Here is a 23558-nt window from a genome sequence, read left to right as displayed (position 1 = left end):
TGGAGGCTGAGATCTGGAGTGTTTGGTTCAATGCCAGCCCCAGTAGAAAAGTCTTTGAGACTTCATTTCCAATTAAACAGTAAACACCAGGTTGGAGGCATGTCTCAAGTGGTAGAGTGCCAGCTATGAGCAAACAAGCCAAACAAAGAACATGAGGCTTTGAGTTCTGATATTGATACTGGTACACACAAAAAGAAAATAATTTTTTGGGGGGGTCTGGTCATGGGGCCTGAACTCTGGGCCTGAGCGTTGTCCCTCAGCTCTTTAGCGCCACTTCTGGCTTTTTTCTTTTTGCTTATGTGGTGCTGAGGAATCGAACCCAGGGCCTCAGGCATGCAAGGCAAGCGCTCTACCACTGAGCCAACTTCCCAACCCAAGAAAATAATTTTTTTTAAAAAAGAAAAAAAAAACAAGCTGGGTATGGTGGAACATACTTGTAATCCCAGCTACATAGGAGGAATAAATAGGAGGATCTAGATCTGAAGCCTGACTTGTGCAAAAACACAAGGCCCTATCTAAAAATAACTAAAGTATGGCTCAAGTGGTAGAGTCCTGGCACTGAGTTCAAACCCCAGTGCTACCAAAACAACAACAATGACAAAAGCAACAACAACAAAATGTTAGAATAAACCTTATTAGCATTTGAGCATCCCTATATGCCTTTCTCCTCTGTGCTGCCTCCTGCTAATGAGGCCCAGGACTTGCCTGTTCAGTCCCATACTCTCCAAGGAGGTGATTATCTTTGTCCACGCAGCTTATAGGTGGATGGGAGGATACATACTCTAACCAGACAGGGTGAAGCAGTTGAAAAGCAGATAAGAGAAAAGCAGATTTAAATGCAGGTTGTTGTAGATTCTGCTTCTCCTCACGACGTTTGAAAGACACAAGTAAAGAACATGAGCTATTTTTAAATGTTCATAGGTTGCTGAACTGTCTTCATTTTGATATGTCACCATCTTGAGAAGAGATCACTTGGGTGACAGCCTTAATAGGGTCCCATTCTCTGCATGATTATGTCACTGTCCTCCTCCTCAAGTCCATGAGCTCTTAGAGAACAAAGGTCAAATGGAATTCACACCTGTCTCTCTGCACCCTGGGTGTGGCACAGCCACCAGGAAATGTTGCAAGCGAAGAGTAACTAAGTGGCCTTGGACTCTGATGCCACTTTACTCCCTCTTTGGCCTTCCTACAAGACCAGTTGCTCTGGTGCCTATAGTCTGAGGCTTTTGCTCATTACCTGTCCATCTTTCTCTCTATTTCAGAAGGCAGATCTGGCCGTGGCTCCCCTGACCATCACCCATGTCCGAGAGAAGGCCATCGACTTCTCTAAGCCCTTCATGACACTCGGTGTGAGCATCCTGTACCGAAAGCCCAATGGCACCAACCCCAGCGTCTTCTCCTTCCTCAACCCTCTGTCCCCAGATATCTGGATGTATGTGCTCCTCGCCTACCTGGGTGTCAGCTGTGTCCTCTTCGTCATTGCCAGGTAAGGCAATGCCCAGGCCAGAACTTGGGCCTGAGTTGAAAGGTTTAGGGAGCCAGCCAAGTCCCACACCCTCAGCCCTGGGTTGCAGACTTACCTGCTCCTGCCTCTGCTCCTGCTGCTCTCTCCCTCCCTGGTGCTCAGAAGGAGGCTCAGACCCCTTCATACCCTCAGGAATCGCCTCCTCTTCCTCTGGTCTGTGCTGATGTTTCTTGACATGTGGCAGACATATGTCCTAGACTGGAAGAAATCAGCATTGTCCAAAGCTGCAGCACCTGGGCCAGGCACCTGGCACAACAGACTCAGGGGCATTGCATGGCCTTGAAAACAGGCTGTGTCTATATAGTCCACACCAGTAGGAGGAAATGTGCCACACAAGCCACATGTAGGAACCTGGCACATCCACAACTGTTTGCCTGAGATGTGTGCTAGCCATGCCACTTGCATACGTGGCTGTTCACCCAACATAGACAGTGTGACCTTGCTTGTAGGTGACAGGAGGTCATGAGGGAACAGACTTAGATCATGTTTAATGAACATCTGGTGTTTGCCAAGCACTGTTCTCTGCCCTCTCCAGCCATTACCTCATTTACATCTCATGAGGCTCAGAAAGGTCAAACAAGCAGTAATACTGGTGCACTTGAACTTGGGTCATCTAGTGTTTTAGATGATCCCTACTCCCTGAGCACTGCTCTACCCTTGCCCCAGGCTGGTGACTATATGACCCAGATCTCTTATCCCTCCTAGCTAAGCCCTCTGCCCTCTCCCCTCTCCCCCCAAGCCCCAGTGTGGCCCCTGCCCTGTTTCTTTCTACCTCTAAGTTATAACATGGTGCAAAGAGAGACTTCTCCAGAGAGAGGCAATTTGAGATTCAAGGGCTTAGTGTTTCAGCCTTCCCTACCCCTCCAGGGCCTTCTTTAAAAGCCCCCCCTCCATCCTCTGCTCCATTCACTCCCTCCTCCCACACAGAGAGAGGGACCAAAGGGAAGGATATGAGAAACAACATTGCCCTGCCTCCCCATCCTTTGTTGCTGAGGCCCGGTGCTGTGGAGGCCACGGCTGCCCTGCCCAGCCAGCCCAGCCAGCAGCCTAGCCTGTCACAGAGAGGCCTTCATTACACCTCTTGTCTCTAATGGTCTAACAAGCCTTTGAAAGCCAGGAGCCACTCTCCGGCGCTCTCACTGTAATTTTAGTGGCTCCAGCCGACCTCTTAGAGGCCCACCCCTCTGTGACTGAGCATTTCCAGCTTTAGTTCTGTCTGTTTGATGCACATCCCTTCCCCCTCCAATATAATGGCCTTCCATCCGCTGCAGGAAGCCAGGCCTGCATTGCAGCCCCTCTCCCCTGAGTAGGAAGGTAGGTGTCCTCTTGCCATGGCTGGTCTGGGAAGAGGGGATTTCTATAATGGCTGGAATGTTATGGAATACCTGCAGAGAGAAGAGAGTGTTGAAGGTCTTGGCCACAGATCTGAGAAAAGCATCATCATATAGTTGTGGTGTACCCACACAACAAGCAGTCCTGTGAGGTGGGTATAATTCTATCCAGTTCACAGAAGCAGAAACTGAGGCTCAGAGAATGTAGGCCATTGTCCCGTCAGAAAGCTTGTCCTTTGCAGAGTTGGATAAGACCTGTCCCACTTTAAACCAAACACAACTGTCTGTCGGGGCCAGATAGGTGACATTAAGAAGAAAGGCAGGCTGACTGATGAGCAACAGTAGTAGTGGAGAGCCCAGGGGGCACTGCTGCTTGGTGCCAGGGATGACATCAGATCTAAGTCTCCTGAATAGCTAGGATTATAGAAATGAGCCATTAGTGCCCAGTTACATCATATGTTTTTTTAACTATCCTCTGTGGTAGGCATTGAAGCCTGTCCAGTTCCTCCTGTTGTAGAATCCTTGGGCACACTTCTGCAGACACCAATACCAATGGGTGGCCTGGTTTGGGACTTGGCTGTGGAGGTGTTCTAGACTCCAGAGTATGGCTCAAAGGTCACACAGATGAGCTCAGAGCTCTGACAGATGCAGCTACTAATCATGATTTTTTAAAAAAATTATGATAATAAAAAGACCTAGAAGAGACTTCTGTGTTACCCTGCAGCTGTAATAGACTGAGGTCCACACCACCCTGAAAATTTAACAACACTAAGTGCTCCTTTGTAGCAGGAGGGGGACTTTACTTCTGCAGTCAGGGGGTCTGATAGGCCCAACAGGAAAGAAGAGGAGAGGATGGATGATGGCTGGACAAGGGAGGAAGGTATCCATTAATGGTCACAATTGGAGTTATAGCTTGGCTACCTGGGGTCCTCCAGCCTTATGAGCAAGTGAAAGCTAGAAGCCTTTGACCTGAAAGTATTCTGACTCCATTCAAGGAAAAGCTGACCCCAGTCACCAAGGTAGAGACAGGACTCTGATCATAGTTGTGGCCCTCTCCTCACCCAGAAAGCAAACACACAACGAGCCCCTACCCTGAAGATTTCCCAGGTGCTCCACACTGGCGCTCAGCATCAGGCGCCGGGCTCTCCAAGGGCTTTCTCCAAAATCCCCTCTCACAACTGCCTCTCCACCTGGTGCTCCTGATCCTTGATCTCTTTCTTGTGGATTTTAGAGGCTCTAAGCAATTCGTGACCATTTCCTTTGAAAATGCTCAACTTGGCTTGAAGCCTCACTTTAGAATTTCCTGCTGGGGGAACTTCCTGCTTCTCCCAGGAGCATCGATGGTCAATGTGTAATGAACGCACTGGCCGTTCCAGAGGAGAAATGTAAAGGAGACATCACAACATCACACTCACAGAGCACCACACCACTACAAAACAACAAAATTCACTGGACTTGTCTCTCCCTAACATCTACCCCCAGCCAGAATTTTCTCCACCATTTCTCAATCTCTCCAGCCAGCATCTTCAACTGTAACTCACACCAGAAACCAAGATTCCTTCCAGCAGTCAGGAGTTCTCTTTCTTAGAAAGCAGTGGGGAAGCCTTAACAACATTTCCCTGTTGTCTATGTGTTTGTATATTCAAAGAGAAAAATCTGAAAAAAAATTATGCTGCATTGTTCTTTCCAGGGGGTAAGATGCCTGGGCACTTGTTGGGTTTTTTTTTCTTTCTTTCTCTCATTGTTTTCCTATACTGGCTGAATACTTCAGAGAGCATCCTTTTTTTATTCTGCTTTTTTAATTATACCAAAAGCTCAAAAGTATGTCCTCTATTTTAAAAAAATGCATGTAATACAAATAAGGCAGTAGGACTCCCTAAAGTTCTGTCTGTCATTCTACTCCATATCCCAGTCCAAAGATAAACACTGGTATTCCTTATGTATGGAAACTAGAACTTGCAGCATGCATTCACCTCCACATATATGTACACATCTGTATAGGTATGCCTTTGGGAATCTATTTATATAAATGTGATCATATTGCTCTTATTTTTATCACTTTCCTTAAACCAGATATTATGTGTTAAAGATCTTTCCCCACCGGAAACATCTAGAAGTATCCCAGACTCTTTCAACAGCCTTGTGATATTTCAAAGCACAGCTATGGCTTGGTTTATTTAATCGTTCCTCTACTGAAGGACATTTAGGTTGTTTTCCAGTCTTGTTTCTATGACAAACAACAATTTGATAAACACCCTTGTGTGTTTCACTTTATGCTGGTGTACGAGTGGGGTCCTCTGGGATGGAGAAGGAGTTGCAGAATTGCTAGGTTGAAGGGCCCGCATACTTTTTAAGAGGAGCTTCTAAAGTGCTTTTACTTCTGTGATACTGAAGTTTGAACTCCTGGCTGGCACTTGTTAAGCAGGTATATATCACCGGTCCTTTTTCCCCACTGGTTATTTTTTGAGATAAGGTCTTGTTGTTTGCTCGGGTGCACACTCGAACCACAATCATCTCATCCTAGTTGGAATAACAGGCATGTGCCACCATATCCAACATCTTCAGTTGAGACTGAGCCTTGCTGACTTCTGCCAAGGCTGGCCTAGATCCTCCTGATCCAAGATAAGCCACTGGCCCCTGGCTCCTGGATTGTTTTTATAACCAGGAAAGGACACCAACAGTGAAGAACAAGCAGAACAACAAGGAAGGGTAATCTAGAGTCACTGACACCTCACATGTGGCTGCTGTCACCTTACAGCACCCCCTCACCGCCTCTCTCTGCCCCACAGGTTTAGCCCTTATGAATGGTACGATGCTCATCCCTGCAATCCTGGCTCTGAGGTGGTAGAGAACAACTTCACTCTACTCAACAGCTTCTGGTTTGGAATGGGGTCTCTGATGCAGCAAGGTATGAGCTTCCTGCCCGCCCCCCTGGCCTCCTTTCCTGGACAGGGCATCTTCTCTCTCCCATGGATCTACCTCTCTAGAATCAGGAAAGCCAGTCTACCCACCCTCTAGGGATAGCCTCAGATCTTACTGTGCCATCAGGACACTTCAGGGTGTCCTCAACCCAGATCTTCACCTTATAACACTGCTCTGGCTGGAGCCAGCTCAAGATCTGAAGTACATAGCCACCCTAACCTATGACATGTAGCATGTATCCTGATGGCCTCTCTACTGTTAAGTGGAGCTGAGCAAAGCTGAACTGTGGGTAGGAGGAAGTAGAGGCTGGGAGCTGGGTTGGAGCCTCCTCAGGAAGGAACTGATGTACTTGAACTTGGACTAGCTATACTGGCTATAAGGCAGAGGGGGACTAAGAAGACTCTAGGAGGCATCATGGTCTGGATTCTGTGACTTCCTGGTCATAGGAGAGGCTGGAACATAGAAATAGGATTCATAGAGGACCAGGTTCTCTTACACCCTTGATCCTGCACAGATGGCCAGCCCCTTAGGCATCTCTCAGCTACTTAAATATCTAAGAAGCAGAGCACTTGCTCTAACTTCAAGGTCTGGGATGCAGAGATGCCAAGGGGTTAGAGAGCAGTCACAGCTAGAGGGCCAGCTGGGCAGGACCCCTAGGGAGAACAGCCTCAGTCCCACTCCTGGCCAGGAGCCCTCGACCCACGATCTCTACCTGTGGGGTCCAAAGGCCAGAGCCTCTTTACCCAAGGAATGCGGGGGGGGGGGAGCGGGCGAGGCAGCCAAGATTTACCTGCGCCAGCATGCCAAAGAGGGACACTAGGGAGCATGGGGGGGAGCAGCTTCAAAGGACAAGGGAAATATCCTTGTCCTTCACCCCTGTCCCCAAGAGACATCTATCAGCAAATTCCATATGAATGAACAAATGATATTTTCTTTTTTTAACATTTTTATTGTTATTATAAAAGTGATGTACAGAGGGGTTACAGTTATATAAGTCAAGTAAAGAGTTCATTTCTTTTTGGACAATGTCACCCCTTCCCCTTCTCTCTCCCAGTTTTTCCTCCCCATCCCACTCACAAGTCTCACAGTTCATCTTCAATATAGTGTCTAGTGAGTACCACTTCTGTATTTGTTTACCCTTTGTCCCTCTATTTCTGTGCCTCCCCTTACACTCCCAAAGACATATAAACAAACGGACAAATAAGACAAAAAGAAAATGAAAACAGCAACAAACAAAAAACTTTTGTTTCCATTTCCTGTAGTTCATTTCGATAAATATTCTTTTGTATGATCAATTGAACATAGGCATTGTGCCTTTCAGTTCCTCTCCTAAGAGTATCCTCCTCTGGACTCATTGTGTGTGAATGCCTAGAGACCTGCATAATTCATTCAGTCCCAGAATTTTACGTCTAGCTTCTGCATATGAGAGAAAACATGCACCATTTATATCTCTGGACTTGGCTTACTGAATGGTATTTTCTTGAGTGCCTACCACATCGTGCCCAGTGCTGGGCACAAGAATTCAACAGAAGAGAAAGAAGTAGATCTGTCCTGTGTCCAAGAGGCTTCTCAGACACACGGAGGCAGAGCAGTGGCTTGACACTGGGCAGAAGTCCCAAGCAAACAACAAAAAGCCATTCTCCCTTTGCAGGGGGTGTGGGGCAGGGGGCACCTGGAGCCTTAGGTGCAGCCACTTGGGAAAGTGCAGAGTGTTCAGCTGGAGAGGGGTTGCTGAGGCGCTTCCTAGGCTCCTGTAGCTGGGAAGTCACAGGTGGAAGGGCAACCTTCAAGAGGAGTGCCTCCATCTGTCCCAACTATTAACAAATGTCCCAAAGCCTCACCTTGCTTCTTTGCCCATCATCTTTGTTCAGTGACAGTCGAGAAAGACTTAGATGGCCCTTATTGCAGTAATAACTTCCCCTCATCTGCTTCCTGCTGCTATTCAAAGCCCAAACCCCCAATGCCTTCCCTGCATGGTTTTGATTAGGAGGGGAAAAAAATAGTTATGTATTTGAAAAACTCTCCCTTGAGTCATTTCTTTGAGAGGAAAAAAAAATCATTCATATCAAAGCAGACGCTTTTCAGATTGCAGGTCCAAATATTCTGGAAAGTTCAGGAGTCACTTGCTATTTAAATCTCTTGAAAGCTTCCTAGTTAATTACTTCAGTTAGAAGGTTTCATCTGAATTGTATTCCACACCCAAGGTCAGGGAGGAAGAGTGATATATTTCAACTTAGAGCTTCCTAAAATGTTGATTTTACTCCTCCTGCCAAGTGCCGCATAGCAATCTTCTATTTGTACATCACTTGTATTTCCGACCAATCTCTCCTCAAATTATACCATTGCAGCCTCACAGTATTTCTGTAAGGCTGGGACAGAGGAAGGACAATTCTCCACACTCTGCAGAAGTCCCAGACAGGGCAAGTGTTGGGCATAAGATCATACAGAGAGTAAAAGTAGGATCCATGGAAGAACCCAGGGGTCCAACTCCCACAGCCCTGGTTTATGGATAGGTATCCAAGGGGCTGACCAGCCTGTGAAAGCTTGTGTTGTTTGGGAGCTATGATTCTTAAATTTCAGCCTGGGTCAGAACCACCTGGAAGCTGATTGGACAGATGGGTGGTCCTGCCTTCCCCACCCAGCCCCAACTGGAAGTTACCTATTTATTAGGTCCTGGGGTGCTGTCTGGGAACTTGCATTTCCAACAAGCTTCCAGGTAGTGCTGAGGGACCCTGGTCAGCTTTTCTATCAGAAGCAGTGATAGCCATGGCTCACAGGAACCACACAGCCCTGATCTCCATGCACATTTTAAAGCACCTCCTTTCTCCTCCCCTCCCTCAGGGTCTGAATTGATGCCCAAAGCTCTGTCTACACGCATCATTGGTGGCATCTGGTGGTTCTTCACACTCATCATCATCTCCTCCTACACGGCCAACCTGGCTGCCTTCCTAACCGTGGAGCGCATGGAATCGCCCATCGACTCTGCCGACGACCTAGCCAAGCAAACCAAAATCGAGTATGGGGCTGTCAAGGATGGAGCCACGATGACCTTCTTCAAGGTGAGGCTCTCTCCTCCTCAGGGCATATCCCAAGCTGACCTTTTACTGAGAAGAAGAGGAAAGTGAGAAAGGAAGATTCTGCCCTCCTCTCACTACTCAAGAACCTACAGGCCAGAAACCCCAGGACTTGGGGCCTTTCTGTTTGGACCAGTTGTGGTCCAGCTGTGGAGAAGTGAACCATGAAGGTTGGTCTCAAATTCTAGAAGTTTCGGTGGGTGGGACAAGGAGTGTGAATCATCAGAGGTCAGAGGGGAAAAGGAAATAGAAGGAAAAGGAGGAGAAAAGAGACTAACACAGAGAGACCTGGGTCCATCTGCCCTTAGCTTGGGGTCTAGGTGTTGTCTCCATTTCCCCAGTGAGCATGGGGTGCCTCTTGAAGTTGGAGAGGAGCCTTGCTCAGGATGTTACACCCCGGCTTGCTGATGCATTTTGATAAAATCGCTGTCCCGTGCCGGGTGACTGCTTCAATGGGGTTCCAGCACAACTGAATGAGAGTAACACTTAGCAATAGTTGCCAACACTGACCATTCACAGTGGGCCAGGTCCTGTGCTCAGTGCTGGGGCTAATTTAACCTTTGTGATGAGTCCTATGAGGGTAGCCTGGTAATGATTCCTATTTTACATGAACCCAAGGACTCACAGCTGAAGGAGCCAGACCCTCAGGTCTGCTTTCCCCAAAGCCTATGTTCTAAGCCAACAGTATTAGATCAGAGTGCTGGCCCCACCCGCAGAAGGCCTGGGATGGGGTCAAGAACAAGCATTTCTGACAAGTTCTCAGGTGATGCCGGTACTGCTGATCCGGGGAGGGACCACACGTTGAGATCTGAGGCTCTAATTACCCCTCAGGAGTGATCAGGACTTAGGAACTCTGTGGCTGTAGCTCATCTGTTCATTTATTAATCAGCTGTTCTCAGTCACTGGAAGCTGGAGGATTTGCCTTTACTCTGAATGGGAAATTCTACCAGACAACTGGACAGGCACCAGAGCTCCTAGCACTCCCCACCCAGCCCCGTGTGCGCTCTTGGGGTTGGAAGCAGATTAGTGGAAAGAGAGGAGAGTGGAGCTCCCCTCTGGATGTGCCACCCAGACACCATGAGCATTGTGTGCCTAACAGGTCACATTTAGAGCCAGGGGAGAGTAAAACTTTGTCAAAGCTGTGCCCGAAGCTCTTTGGGACTCTATGTTTCCCCCCTTTTTTGTGCCAGTCCTGGGGCTTCAGCTCAGGGCCTGAGCACTGTCCCTGAGCTTTTTTCACTCAGCACCCTCCCATTTGAGCCACAGCTCCACTTTCAGCTTTTTGCTGGTTCATTGGGGATGAGTTTTATGGACTTTCCTGCCTGGATTGGCTTCAAACTTTGATCCTCAAATCTCAAGCCTCCCGAGTAGCTAGGATTATAGGCCTATCTATGTCAAAAGTTCCCAGCGACTCTGTTCTGAAGCATAAGCAAGTATGATAGTATGTGTACATACTAGCATGACTTTGTGCCTATATGTAGATAGCATGTAAAGGTACATTTGTATACACATGTGGGCAGATGAGACTGTAGTAGTCTCCCTGTGTGGGTGTGCTGATATCCACCTGGACACGAGTGTTGCATCCATGTGTATATGCACCACTGAGTATATGTAATCTCTCTGTGTGCTGCAGCCCTGTGATATGGACACATGGGTATGTGGCTATGAGTTACACAAGTGAGTTCCAGAATATCCATGTGTATATGTGCACAGAGTGTATATTTATCTATCTGCTTGACTGTCCCCATGAGGTATGCCAAGATAAAAGAGGAATGTGTGTTTAATGGCCTGTGTATATGTGTGTTTGTGTGTGTGATGGCGTATGCATATGTGCATGTCTGCACATAAGAGTCTGTATGAGAGAGATGGCTCACATATGCATGTGTGTCTGAATGTGTCTGAGTGTGTGTGTGTGTGTGTGTGTGTGTGTGTGTGCGCGCGCACGTCTGCTCCCTGCCTATCCCTGGGCTGCAGTCCAGCCCTTTGACTATGCCAGAGCTGCTCTCATGCATTACACATGAGCCCATCTCTAAGCAGGGCTCCCGATCAAAGGGAAACGGCATAAATAAGCCCGATACAGGCTCATTGCGGCTGATTGGATGCCCTCACCCTCCCTCCATGCTAAGATGCTCAGATTGGCTTCCCAGAGCCGAGGCCCAGCTCCCCACTGAGCCTCTGTCCTCAGCATCAAGCAGCAACCATCTCGCCTGCAACCCACTCCATCCTCACCTACCTTCCCTGCAAGTGGCACAGCAAGGAGAGGAACATGGATGCCATCACCCACAGGGGACTCTGGGGCTCAAGGACTGGTTGACTAGAGACAGTCACTGCACATCCTGCTGCACTACCATACCCACTATCACGGTGTCCCAATAGCCAGTTCATCCCTGTATGTCCAGCCACACTGTCCCCTGCCTGAACCTACATGAAGCTCCTCTTCCTGGCTTTCTCTCCTGACAGCAGCATGGATGGGACTGTCATGTGAGGGGAGGAGCCTGATCAGATACAATAATGCCAGCTCAGAGGGTGAGCTGGAAGCACCCCGCCCACTGGGTATCTGGACAAACCTCCATCTTTCCCAGCCTCTGCCCTGGACCTCCTGAGCCTGGTCCACATCTCCTTGTTATCACAGAATATCTGCAGGTTAGGGCTGGAAGGAGACTCCACTCTGATCAGAGGCAAGACCCACAGGAGCTGGATTCCCCAGCAGATCAATGCGTGGAGCCAGGCACCAGGTCAGGAGTTCTGTCTGCACACACAGTGTCCTCTCCTTTGCCCACTCTGGGGTCCTCTCCTGGAGGGCTGTCCTCTCCCCTGCACAAGAGTATGTACAACAAAGTTGGCACTAGGGTTAGACAGAGGTCAGTTCTAAGAATAGCCCAAAGGTCTAGAGGTCATTGTCACAGTCAACAATCACCGTAACACTTATTGAGCACCTACTGTGTGCCAGACATTTTGCAATCAGTTCACCTCTATTCACTCACACCATCCTCAGAACAACCATAGCAGGCAAGAGGAAAACAAGGTTCAGAGAGGCTAACTGACTTGCCTAATCATTCCCAGCATGTGAAATTCAAAGCTGTGATTTGAACCCAAGTAATCCAGCTGCAAAGCCCATGCTCTTTGTCACTTAGGTCCATATTGCCTCCTAAAGACCCTACCATAGCCCTCACGGCAAGTCTCACTTAGTGAAGAATGAAGCCACAGTTAGGTGTACCCTATTCATAGTGCAACACAGTCTTGGCACCTTAGATTTGCCCAATCATTAGATGCCAGCTGAATACTGTTGTTGAATTAAAGGATGGCAGGAGGCAATGCAGAAGGTAACGCTGAGGTTCCGAACCCCCACAGGGCCCATTCCATGAATGTCCCAAAGTACCAGGAAAATGCGGTTCCTTTCTTTGATTAGCATATTCCTGGCTAGACTGTAAACAGTCATGGCCCCCTTTCTTCCCATCCCTCAGCTGAGAGTGGATCATCAGGGGGCACCCCCTTTCTGTCCAAAGATGCTGACATCAGGAAGCAGGCCATCAGGCTCTCTGGGAGTCCAAGTCCCCTCTGCTCCAGCCTCCAGCCAGCACCTGCCAGGGATGTTGCTAGAGGCAGACCCGTCCCTCTCCAGGAGCTTTGCCTTGGAGAGTTGTCAGGGAGCAGCAGACATCACAAACAGTGTCTCCTGTGTTGTCCTCCCTCAGTCTTAGAAGATAAAAATTAATTAGGAGATGAAAAAGGAGGCTTTTGAAAGTAGTTTGGCTGAGAAAATATGTAGGCAAAATGTAAAGAGTGGGGTGGGGAGGGGACATGCTCTATGCAGGAAGCTGGGCAGCTTTGAAGGGAGAGAATGTGGGAAGGCAGCTTCTGTAGGAATTCCTCCCTCTTTGCGTGGTAGGCCTGGGGAGCTCCACACAGGGAAGGCAGCCAAAGAAAGGGGTAGGAATGATGATGGAAGGGAGCTGAATCCCAGGCTCCTGGGATTTACACACCTGCCCCTGTAGAGGCCTTGGTGGCAAACATCTAACCTGGAAGGCACGTGGAGTGGTCCTCCTGCCTATCTCCTGGACCCAGCTATCCAGCAGACTCGTTTCTGAATGCGCCCCAGACTCAGCTGCCAGCTTCCGCAGCCTCATCCTCAGCCCTTGTAGCAGAAGAAAAGAGAGAGTGCTGAAATGCAGGGACTCAGCAACAATGGCCCAGACTTGCTCAGTGAAGTAGCACCTGTTTGACAAACAGGCCAGGAGGTGAGGATGCTGTCTCTATTGGGTGACCTGGGCCAAGTCATCACACTTCTTTTACACCTCACTTTGCTCACTTGTATGATGTAGACACTGATTTCCATGCAGTGATCTGCCAGAGAAATCAGTGGGCTGATGCACAGCCAGTGGCTATTCCAGGGCCACGGCTGTTACTGCCCCTAAGTTCCCTCCTCTGGAGGCAGATGACTTACCAAAACACACTGGAGAGGGGCCAGCCAGCAGCACCTGGCCATCTTCTTCCAGGTCTCTTTGACTGGACCTACTGGGCTCTGTGGGGGACTTTGGTTCCTCCTGTCATCTGGTGGTCATCTGTGGTCTCTGCCCGGAGGTGAGCAATGTGAGAAGAGTCTGGAAGTCTTGAAAATAGAAGAAATCTAGCAGGAGCAGGCACCTGAGCAGCGACAGGTAAAGGCTATATTGGCAAAAGTCAATAGGGAAGTCATTGAAAACTGCTAAGTTGAGCTGGTGCTGGTGGCTCATGCCTGTCATTCTAGCTATTCAGAAGGCTGGGATGAGCATTGTAGTTTGAGACCAGTCTGAGCAGAAAAGCTTGAGAGACTCTTCTAATTAACCAGAAGTGGAACTGTGGCTCAAGTGGTAATGCTAGCCTTGAATGAAAAAGCTAAGGGACAGCTCCCAGATCCTAAGTTCAAGCCCCATTACTAGCACAGAAGGAAAGGAGGGATGGAGGGAAAGAAGGAAGGAAGGAAACTGTTAAGTCACTAGTCACTAAGACCCTCCCTGTGCCTTAGTTATCTGTTAGTGAGATGGTAAAATGGAAGGATTTATGTATAGAGTTTATGACAGTACCTGGCACACTCAGAGCCATGGGCTTGCTAAGCAGGCACTCTACCAGTTGAGCTATGTCTCCAGTCCTCTTTGCTTATTTTTGAGATTAGACCTTGCTCTTATGCCCAGGCCAGTCAGGACAGCGATTCTATTTAAGTTTCCCATGTAGCTGAAATGACAGACACATGCCACTACACCGAGCTTCTTGACTAAGTCAGGAGTCTCGACAACTTTTTGCCCAGGCTGCTCTTGAACCACAAGCCTCCTGATCTCTGTCTCTTAAGTAGTTAGTGTTATAGGTATAAGCTAGTGGTACCTGACCTACTGTTAACTATCTTTCTATTTTCCTTTTTTTTTTCTTTTTTTGGTCAATCGTGGGGCTTGAACTCTGGGCTTGGGCGCTGTCCTTGCACTCTTCAGCTCAAGGCGAGTGCTCTACTGCTTGAGCACAGCGTCACTTCCAGTTTTCTGGTGGTTTATTGGAGATTAGAGTCTCAGATCTCAGCCTCCTGAGTAGCTAGGATTACAGGCATGAGCCACCAATACCTGGCTCTGTTAACTATCTTTATTGTTTATTTTTGGAAACTGGAGATACACATGCCTATCCATCCTGTAGACATTATTTGTGGAGCCTCTATTGCTTTTTAGTTTTTTTAATGTAGAGATGAGGATTTTTTAATTAGTTACAAGAATTTTGAAATTTGGAGGTTTTTGCTTTTAAAAAATTCACACATCCAGCCTCTTGAAAATGTGACTGATCTGGCATCCTTCAGCTGGCTTTCTTGCAGGGCAGCCGTTGCTGGGAGCTCAGAGGCAATGTCTGGCTCCATTTTCTAGATTCCCACCTAGCCCTCTCCAGCTCCTTCCCATACTGGGCCTGGCCCTATCAGCATTTACATTTTCTACTCCTAAGTATCATTAACTTTCTGTAGCTACTCTGCACAGTTTCTCTTTGGAGAGAATTAAGGAGCCTTACAGAGAAGCCTGATGTAGGCCACATACAGAGCTCAGGGACCTAGCTCTTGTGGTCATAGCACTTCCCCCAATCTTTCTCACAGAATGTTCACAGTAGCTCTATGCACTAGATGTGTGTGTGTGTGTGTGTGTGTGTGTGTGTGCGCCAACACTAGGCTTGAACTCAGTGCCTAGGTGCTGTCTGTTAGCCTTTCCACTTAGGACTGGCACTCTACCATGGAACCACAGCTCCACTTCTAGCTTTTTGGTGGTTAATAGAATATAAGAGTATCAAGGACTTTCCTGCATCTCTAGCTGACTTCGAACACAATTCTCAGATCTCACCCTCATTAGTAGCTAAGGACTACAGGTGCAAGCCCCTGGTGCCTAGCTTAGGCATTCTTAAAACTCCCATTTACAGTGGGAAGTGAGGTTCTGTTACCTGGGGTCACAAAGGAGCTTGCATTTGAACCCAGGTTAGTGTGACCCCAGAATCCACACAGTGGATCTGCCTCTTCCTGGTGCCTCTAACCTCCCTGCTGCAGAGGGTCAGCCATCTCCTCTGACAGGCCAGCTTCAGAGGTATCTGTGTGGCATCCAGTATGTTGCTGGGTGCTGTAACCACGGGCAGAGGCAAGGAGCACAGAGAAGCCTTCTGGTCACCGTGGAAATAACCCAACTGGAGTGATTTACTGCCTGAGGTCACGGATGCAGTAGTCCCAAGACTGCACCGCCAGGGATGAGCAAGCTAATTAATTTGGGGAAAGACCTCCTTTCCAGTATGGAAAATACCCAAGGTCTCGCATGGAATCACACTGCAGCTGCCGCTGTGCACAAGATCCCTGGGATTCAGCTTCATTTGAAATATATACATACATATACATATATGTATATATATACATATAGATGGACTCATCTTGTGCAGAAATGTTAAATTCTGGAGCTTAAAAATCTTCACTTGGGGGACATCAATTTACTTCTTTGAGGAGGTTGGAATTGAAAGTCGTGAGCCTGAAACTTCCTTTCTTGCCAATTTTCCTGATTTAAAAATAAAGCATCTCCAATCCTGGCAGATTGCCCTGTATTGGCTGCTCCAAATGATTCCATTAATTGATTTGGGTGACTGGCCTCAAAGTAGTCCTTATTAAGGTTCCACCAGAGCTGGGACAGGTGGCACGACACTGGAACTCTTAAGTATGCAGGATTCCCTTCCCTGGGGAGGTTACCATAACTCAGTCTGGTGACAGATTCAGGCCTCTGGTGACCATGTCCATGATGATAGGAAAGAGGCTCTGGCTTTATCTCACAGTACCACAGACAGACCCGAGGGGGCTTTTCAGTTTTATAACCCCCAAAATTGCTGAAGGGTAGGACTTAATGAGGAGCAGATGCAACTGAATAGGGGCCCAAGAGCTCAGGCAAGGACCATGGGAGGCCACCCCAGAGAAGCAGGATTGCATACCCTTCTGCCTAAAGGCCATGAAAGCGGTGAGCTTGGAGGAAAAAGAGTAAAGGTGGACAAAGTGATGATGGATATCTGGGGAGAAGAATGGATGGGCGGATGGAAGGATGGATGGATGGATGGACAGATGATGGAAGAAAGAGGTGGTAAAGAAGTAACGGGGGAAAAAGACGTAAAAGGGCAGGTACATAGTTGGCTAGTCAGTGGAATCAACTACTGGGTGGACAAGTATATTGAGTGGGACCATGACCAGATGAGGGAGGAATGAGAGGGATGAATGTATGCATGCATGGATTCATGGATTAATGGGTAGATGCATTAGGAAATATAAGGAGAGTTCTGATGGCCTTTTGCACCCCTGGTTCCCATGTCTGGAGAGAAGGGTTTTGAAAGCAGAAGAGATAGGAACAAACAGCAAATATGGAACCAGAAACCCTGAGGAAGAACAACATTCAGGTCACAATAACCAGAATATTCCGGATCTGGCAAGCATATGTATCTGGCAAAGCAGAGATGGTTGGACTTGGATAATTTGATTATAGCAATAGTTCGAGTTAATAATTATCTGAAAAAGCAACTATATCAAGAACAAAAATAGCTCATGATAGTATGAAGGCAAGAGAGTGTATTAGTTATCTACTGCTGTATAACAAATCGCCCACAACTGAGTGTCTTAAAACAGCATCTTTTATTTCACAGTTTGAGGAGCAGGAACCCAGCAGAGCTGATCTGCCTGCTTCAGCTCAGGACATCTCCTAAGGCCAGAAGCTGCAGGCTGGCGGCCAGCACTGCAGTCACCTCATGGCCTCGCTTCTAAACACATGGTTGAGGCTAGGACTCAGTTCCACCTCAGGTGATGGACTGAGGTTTAGTTCTTCACTGTTGACCAGATGCCACCCTCTGTGGAGATTGCAGGGGGCAGTTCACAGCATGGCCTCATTTCCATTAGGAGAGAAGAGCCAGAGAGAGCACAAACAAGCAAGATTAAGTCACAATCCCTTATAACTCACCTTAGAAGCAATGTCCCATCACTTTGGGGAGCAATTAAAAGCAAGCCAGTAGGTCTATCCCATGCTCAGGAGGAGGGGATGGCATAGGGCATGATAGCAGAAAGTAGGGAATCAGTAGGAGCATCGTAGAAACCAGGGATGGCAAAGAAACTGGCAGCAGGAGTATCATATTAGAAATTATCTGGGAAATAAGACACATGTGGCACTGGAGAAACTGGACATGGAGCCTTTGGGGGAAGAGAAGCTGGTGGCAAAGAAGGGCTCTAGGAGGTGCTGCTGCTAAGCACAAAAGGCTGGGAGGCTGGTGCAGAGGAAGAAGGGTCACTGTGGAGGAAGCTGAGTAGCTAGAGCAGAGGTGACTGCAGGTAACCTCCCCAGGAGAGGCTGAGGACCAGGAGGAGCTGATGGAGCTCAGCAAGGCTTTGGGCATCTGAGGCCTTCATGCCTTTGGCTTTGGGGCAGGTGAATCTCCAGGCAGAGGAATGGCTGCCCCATTTCTTGCACCCAAAGGAGTTATTATGGGCACTCACCTGATCACCTCTCACATGAAATTCCAGTTAGTCCTGCCTTTGCTTTGAGGATCCGTCCTGACTTCCTCCTCCCCTCATGCGAGGTCTCTAGGACCGATTGCAGAGGGCTCATCCCTTGGCAGAGGCAGAAAGTACATGTTCCTCCCAGGATCCCTTCCTCATTCCTGCTAGGCACAGCTTCTTCCTCACCCCCTGCACATCCCCCAAGCCTGTGCCAGCCAGTGGGATCACACCCATGCTGTCACGCACGCCAGAGCTGGGCTGGGTGCCAGCCAGACAGGCTAACATCACAGAAAGCCACAGCCAGACTGAGACAGAGCCCCTACGATGGGGGGAGGGGTGCTGCACAGCCCCCCACTTCCACAGACCAACTGGGACAGTGCCACCCCTGCTAGGAGAAGGCAGCTGGCACACACCAAGATGCCTCCTGAACGCCTTGTGCCCTGGTCTGTACGTTCTCACTGGGCAGCCCTGGCCCGCCCTTCTGGTCTTGGTAATCTGTCTGCATCTCCCCAAGGGCAGCTGCTACCCACTAGAAGACCTGGTCTTTGGAACGCTGGTTCTACCAATGCAAAGTACCATGGCCCCAGTCTGTGGGGCAGCCACAAGGGGCTTACAAACTATATGTTCCAACTGCCCCCAGTCTTTTCCACCTTTGCAAGCTCTGTTCTGCCTTTCTCAGTGCTGAAGTCAAACCTACCCATCAGTCTTCCCCTGACACCCAGACAAAATGAGGCTACTTTGCTGTAGAAAAGGGACCCAGGCCTACTGAGTGGTTACAGTCATGGACTCAGGCACCAGAGGGCCTGGGCTCGGGGCCTAGCTCTGCCATGTAGAACCTGGTTAACCTCAGACAAGCCTCAACTTTCCCATCCATAAAATGAGGCTAATTCTAGCACCTGCCTCCTGTGATACTATGAAGGATCAAAGGATTAATGCAAGTAAGGCACACTTAGGTAAAGCCTGTACACACTGACTGTTTAATAGATGTTAGAGAAAATTTAACTTTTAAAAAGTCAGTCTTGGGGCTGGGAAGATGGCTCAGTGGTAGAGCACTTGCCTTGCATGCATGAGGTCCTGGGTTCGATTCCTCAGTACCCCATAAGCAAAAAGCAAAAAGCCGGAAGTGGCACTGTGGCTCAAGTAGTAGAGAGCTAGCCTTGAGCTGAAGAGCCGAGGGACATCACCCAGCCCAGAGTTCAGGCCCCACGACCGGACCCAAAAAAAAAGTCAGTCTTTCCAGGTGCCTGTGGCTCACATCTGTAATTCTAGCTACTCAGGAAACTGAGATTTCAGGATCAAGGTTAGAAACCAGCATGGGTAGAAAATTCCAAGAGACTCTTATATAACTAATGAGCAAAAAGCCAGAAGTGAAGGTATGGCTCAAGTGGTATAGCACCAGCCTTGAGAATAAAAGCCAAACAAGAACAGTCCTGAGTTCAAGTCCCAGTATCACACACACACACACACGTTGGTCTGAAAAATCACTTGTGCCAGGGCAAAGAATCTGGGTTTCCAAGAAGTGAGTCAGGGTTGGAATCTCATCTTTACCACTCTCCCTCAGTGTGCTTTGCCGCCCCTCCTCCCAGGGCGGGCCTCAGTTTCCACATTGGAGCAATAGGTGACTCTCCTGAAGAGTGCCAGCCGAGGTCAGTAACCCCAGCCTGGCTACGTGGACTTGCAAAACACATTTCCTTGGGGCAGTAACCCTATGGGCTTTCCCCTCTCTCTTGCCACCCAGAAATCTAAGATCTCCACCTTTGAGAAGATGTGGGCCTTCATGAGCAGCAAGCCCTCGGCGCTGGTGAAGAACAATGAGGAGGGCATTCAGCGGACACTAACAGCAGACTACGCACTGCTAATGGAGTCCACCACCATCGAATATGTCACCCAGAGGAACTGTAATCTCACCCAGATCGGGGGCCTCATCGACTCCAAGGGCTACGGCATTGGCACCCCCATGGGTGAGCAAGGGCGCCAGCAGTGGGAGGGTGGCAGGACATGAAGAGGTGGTGGATGAGAGTACCCTCATTGCCATGCACACATGTGGTTCCCCACCTTGGCCCATTGAACCTAAAACGGTGGTGCTTCCTCAGCCATAAGCACAGGGATGGAGCATACCAGTAGAGGTATGCTTTGCCCTAAGCAGTGACGGCTAGGACAAAAACATGGGGGTGTCGATTCTCTTCCTCACCCACCCTGCTGGTTCAGACTGGCCCTCAGTGAACAGGACCTCCCACCAGGCCCCCTGCATAGATTTAGAGAAAGACCTCAGGGATAGGATCCTCCTCTCTAGGCACTGACTGAGAGCTGACTGAGCTGACCCAGAGCGCTGGCTCTGCCCAGAGGCGTGGAGGGAGCAAGTGGATGCCACCAACAGCCAGGGGTCCCCTCTCCCACTGCCAGGTTCCCCATACCGGGACAAGATCACCATCGCCATCCTGCAGCTGCAGGAGGAGGACAAGCTGCACATCATGAAGGAGAAGTGGTGGCGGGGCAGCGGATGTCCTGAAGAGGACAACAAGGAGGCTAGTGCCCTGGGCATCCAGAAGATCGGTGGCATCTTCATTGTCCTGGCTGCCGGCCTGGTCCTGTCGGTGCTGGTGGCTGTGGGCGAATTTGTGTACAAGCTGCGAAAGACAGCAGAGCGGGAGCAGGTGAGGCCCAGCTGGGCTGCACGGGGGAGGGGGAGGGGGAACCATGAGATTGGTTTGGTTTCCATCCTCCTCTAGTCCGGGCACACTGTGACAATAGCCACCCTGTCTCCAGTCCCCTGGGAAGTCCTGCCAGCTCTACCTCGGTCCTGATGAAGCACATTTCCCACCACTGTTTCTCCACCCCAAGCCAAGTCACCATTGCCACCAGCCTGGAGGCCACAACCTCCAAACTAGCCTCCTGGCCTCTACTCTTTCCAAAAGTGGCCTTTCAACCTCTGTGCTTCCCCACTGCCATCCACAAGTCGTACAGCAGCTGGTACCCTGTTTAAAACTTAACTCAAAAATATATTATCTCCTTTATTAAAAAAAAAAACCCAGGTTGATTGTTCAAGCTGGGTGATGGTAGCATTTGAGGTTCATTATACTCTTCTTACTACTTTTGCATATATTTAGAAATTTCCATAATCGAAAGTTTAAAAAGAAAAGAAGGAGAAGAAAAGAATAGTTAAGAGGGCTGGCCCAGGCGTGCAGACAGTGGAACTAGGCTTTACCAGCCTGATTAATTCAAGTGTGGCTGGGCAGTAGTTCTGAGTCCCTGTAGCAAATTAGAACCATAGGGAGAGTTTTAAGTGCTAATGCCCTGGCCTCACTCCCAGACACTGTTTAATTGGCCTATGGTGGAGCCTGACTTTGGCATTTTTCAAGAAGCCTACGGTGTGGTTTAAATGCACACCTGAGCTGACAGACTTTAGGTCAGGACATCACCCCTTCCAGAGAGATTCAAAGGGATCCAGGTCCAGTGTGGCAGGAGACTGCAAGTGGACTAATGGTGGAGGGCCCATTACAGCAGGAAGCTGATACAGCTATCCAAATGAAATGGAGGTAGGCACAATGGCGCCTGTCTTTGATCCTAGCTACTCGGGAGGCAGAGATCATCGAGAGGATCATGGTTTGAAACCAGCCTTGGCAAAGGTTTTGGAGATTCCATCTGGAGTCTGATGGTAAATGCCTATCATCTCAGTTCTGCTGTAAGCATAAATAGAAGGTTCAAGGTCCAGACAGCCCAGGAAAACATGTGAGACCCTATTTGAAAAATAACTAAAGCAAAAAAGTTGGAGACATGACTCAGTGGTAGAGCACCTGCCTAGCAGATGTAAGATCCTGAGTTCAAACCCCAGTACTCCCTAGAGGGTGGGGGAGGGAGAGAAGGGAAGGGAGAGAGGGAAGGAACAAGAGAGGGAGAGAGAAAAAGAAAGGAGGGAAGGGAAGGAGAGGAAGGAAGATTGTTGGGGTTGGAGATTGCTAACCAATGAGCAAAAGCACTGAGTTCAAGTCCTGGGTTCAGACCTAAAAAATAAAGAGAAAAGAAAAGAAAGAAAGACTCTTTAGAATTCCCAGTTAGGACTCTAATTCCACCCAAAAGTCCATGGGAAGGACCTCCTTCCTTATTCTGCCCTGCCCTGTACAAACTGACCTTTTTAGACCACACCACAAGCATTTCTCTTCCTCACAGTCTTTTCATGTCCTGTTCTACTCATGTATAAAGCTCTGCCCCCAGTACACCATATTCTTGGTACCATCTGGTCACTCACTCAGGTTTTACCTCACATCACCCTCGCTGCTCCCATCCGCAGCCTCTCTCTATCCCAGTTCACCGCCTTATTCTCTTAAAGTGATCAATCATAGTTCTCATTGCCTAGAATTATTTGTTTTTCTCACCTTTGTTCAGTTTCTGTCCCATCATACGACCACAGTTCCCTCAGGCTAGGATCAAATGCATAGCTCCATACCTCACACCTAGGACAGTGCCAGGCAAATTGTAGAGTCTCCATAGATACTTACAGAATGTAAAAAGGCAGTCTGGAGGGTAGTGATAATTTGCATCTAGTAGGTAAGAAAAGAGTCCAGAAAAGGCCACAACTGGTAAGAGGCAGAGCTGGAATTTAAAGCCTTCCTGTGCTAATGTTCTGGCCTCACTGGGGAAGTTGGGTCATCACCCACCCCCACTGCACTCCGTACAAGCGCAGGACAATATCTGCTGTTAAAGCCACTGCCATCAGATAGCTGTGACAACCTGCACATTTGCCGTGCCTCTTGGCTACCTGCAGGGACCCAGTCCAGAAGGAGAGTACTGCCACCAACAACCCTGCAGGGACCTGCCTCCCAATTGCCCCCTTCACAAACATGCACTGGGGTTTCCTCAGTGTCCCTTGGTTGGAATGAATGGGCTACCTATGCATCCATAGTGTTTCTGGACTGTGGCTGGTTCCCACCCTAGAGTCCAGGGCAGGTAAATGAAGCTCATCAGACTTTTAACACACATGCCAATCAAAGCCTTGATGTGCTCATTTGTGAAAAGGGGTGAGATGAGAGATATTACTACCTGCCCTTTTTACTTTAGTCTCCAAACAAGTATGTGGGCTTTGCAATCATCTTTTAATGGGGGGGGGAGAACGGGAGAGGAGCAGAGGGATGGGTGAGGCAAAGGTATAGGAAAGACAGGATAGCCTCAGCACAGACTTTGGAGGAAAGAAGCTAGCAAAAGTTGAAGAAGCAGGAGCTACTCATGTGCCCCTTTTCCTCCTGCAGAGATCCTTCTGCAGCACTGTGGCCGATGAGATTCGTTTTTCTCTCACTTGCCAGCGTCGAGTCAAGCACAAACCACAGCCTCCCATGATGGTCAAGACAGACGCCGTCATTAACATGCACACATTCAATGACCGCCGGCTTCCGGGCAAGGACAGCATGACCTGCAGTACATCATTAGCCCCTGTGTTCCCCTAGGCACAGGGGAGGTGGAGACTGTAGGCCTGGCACAAAACAGAGCAGAGCAAAGGAGACCAGAAGGAACATCCCTAACCCAGACTGGGTCTGGGGACAGACCCACTGCCTGCATGTTGGGCCAGGAACCCTCTGTTCTTCACCTACCAGGAAACCCGCAGGCCCTCAGGCCAGCTTCTTGGGCTTCATTGTCTTCTTGTCTCTTCTGTGGGATTCTAAAGCTGCCAGCCAAGATAGCCAAGGCCAAAGGAAGCACATGCCTCTCTCAGG

The 23558-nt window shown here is 48.9% G+C and overlaps 1 protein-coding gene across 2 annotated transcripts in view; it reads left to right on the top strand.

Moving 5' to 3' along the window:
- Grik3 (glutamate receptor, ionotropic, kainate 3) overlaps nt 1-23291 on the top strand; it is a 211385-nt gene extending 188094 nt beyond the window's left edge. The window contains exons 11-16 of one of the 2 annotated variants that reach the window (XM_013034066.1): nt 1263-1486; nt 5646-5764; nt 8620-8837; nt 19592-19814; nt 20257-20507; nt 23097-23291. In XM_013034066.1, the coding sequence (XP_012889520.1) occupies nt 1263-1486; nt 5646-5764; nt 8620-8837; nt 19592-19814; nt 20257-20507; nt 23097-23291 (1230 nt within the window). Of the gene's footprint in view, nt 1-1262; nt 1487-5645; nt 5765-8619; nt 8838-19591; nt 19815-20256; nt 20739-23096 lie in introns of those variants that run through there. The other variant, XM_013034067.1, reaches the window with a different exon arrangement.
- Nucleotides 23292-23558: the final 267 nt, after the last annotated feature.

This window comes from Dipodomys ordii, unplaced genomic scaffold, assembly GCF_000151885.1.
Source record: "Dipodomys ordii isolate 6190 unplaced genomic scaffold, Dord_2.0 Scaffold181, whole genome shotgun sequence".
Lineage (NCBI taxonomy): Eukaryota > Metazoa > Chordata > Mammalia > Rodentia > Heteromyidae > Dipodomys > Dipodomys ordii.
The sequence above is the reverse complement of the archived record's forward strand: the minus strand, read 5'-3'. Positions and strand labels throughout refer to the sequence as shown.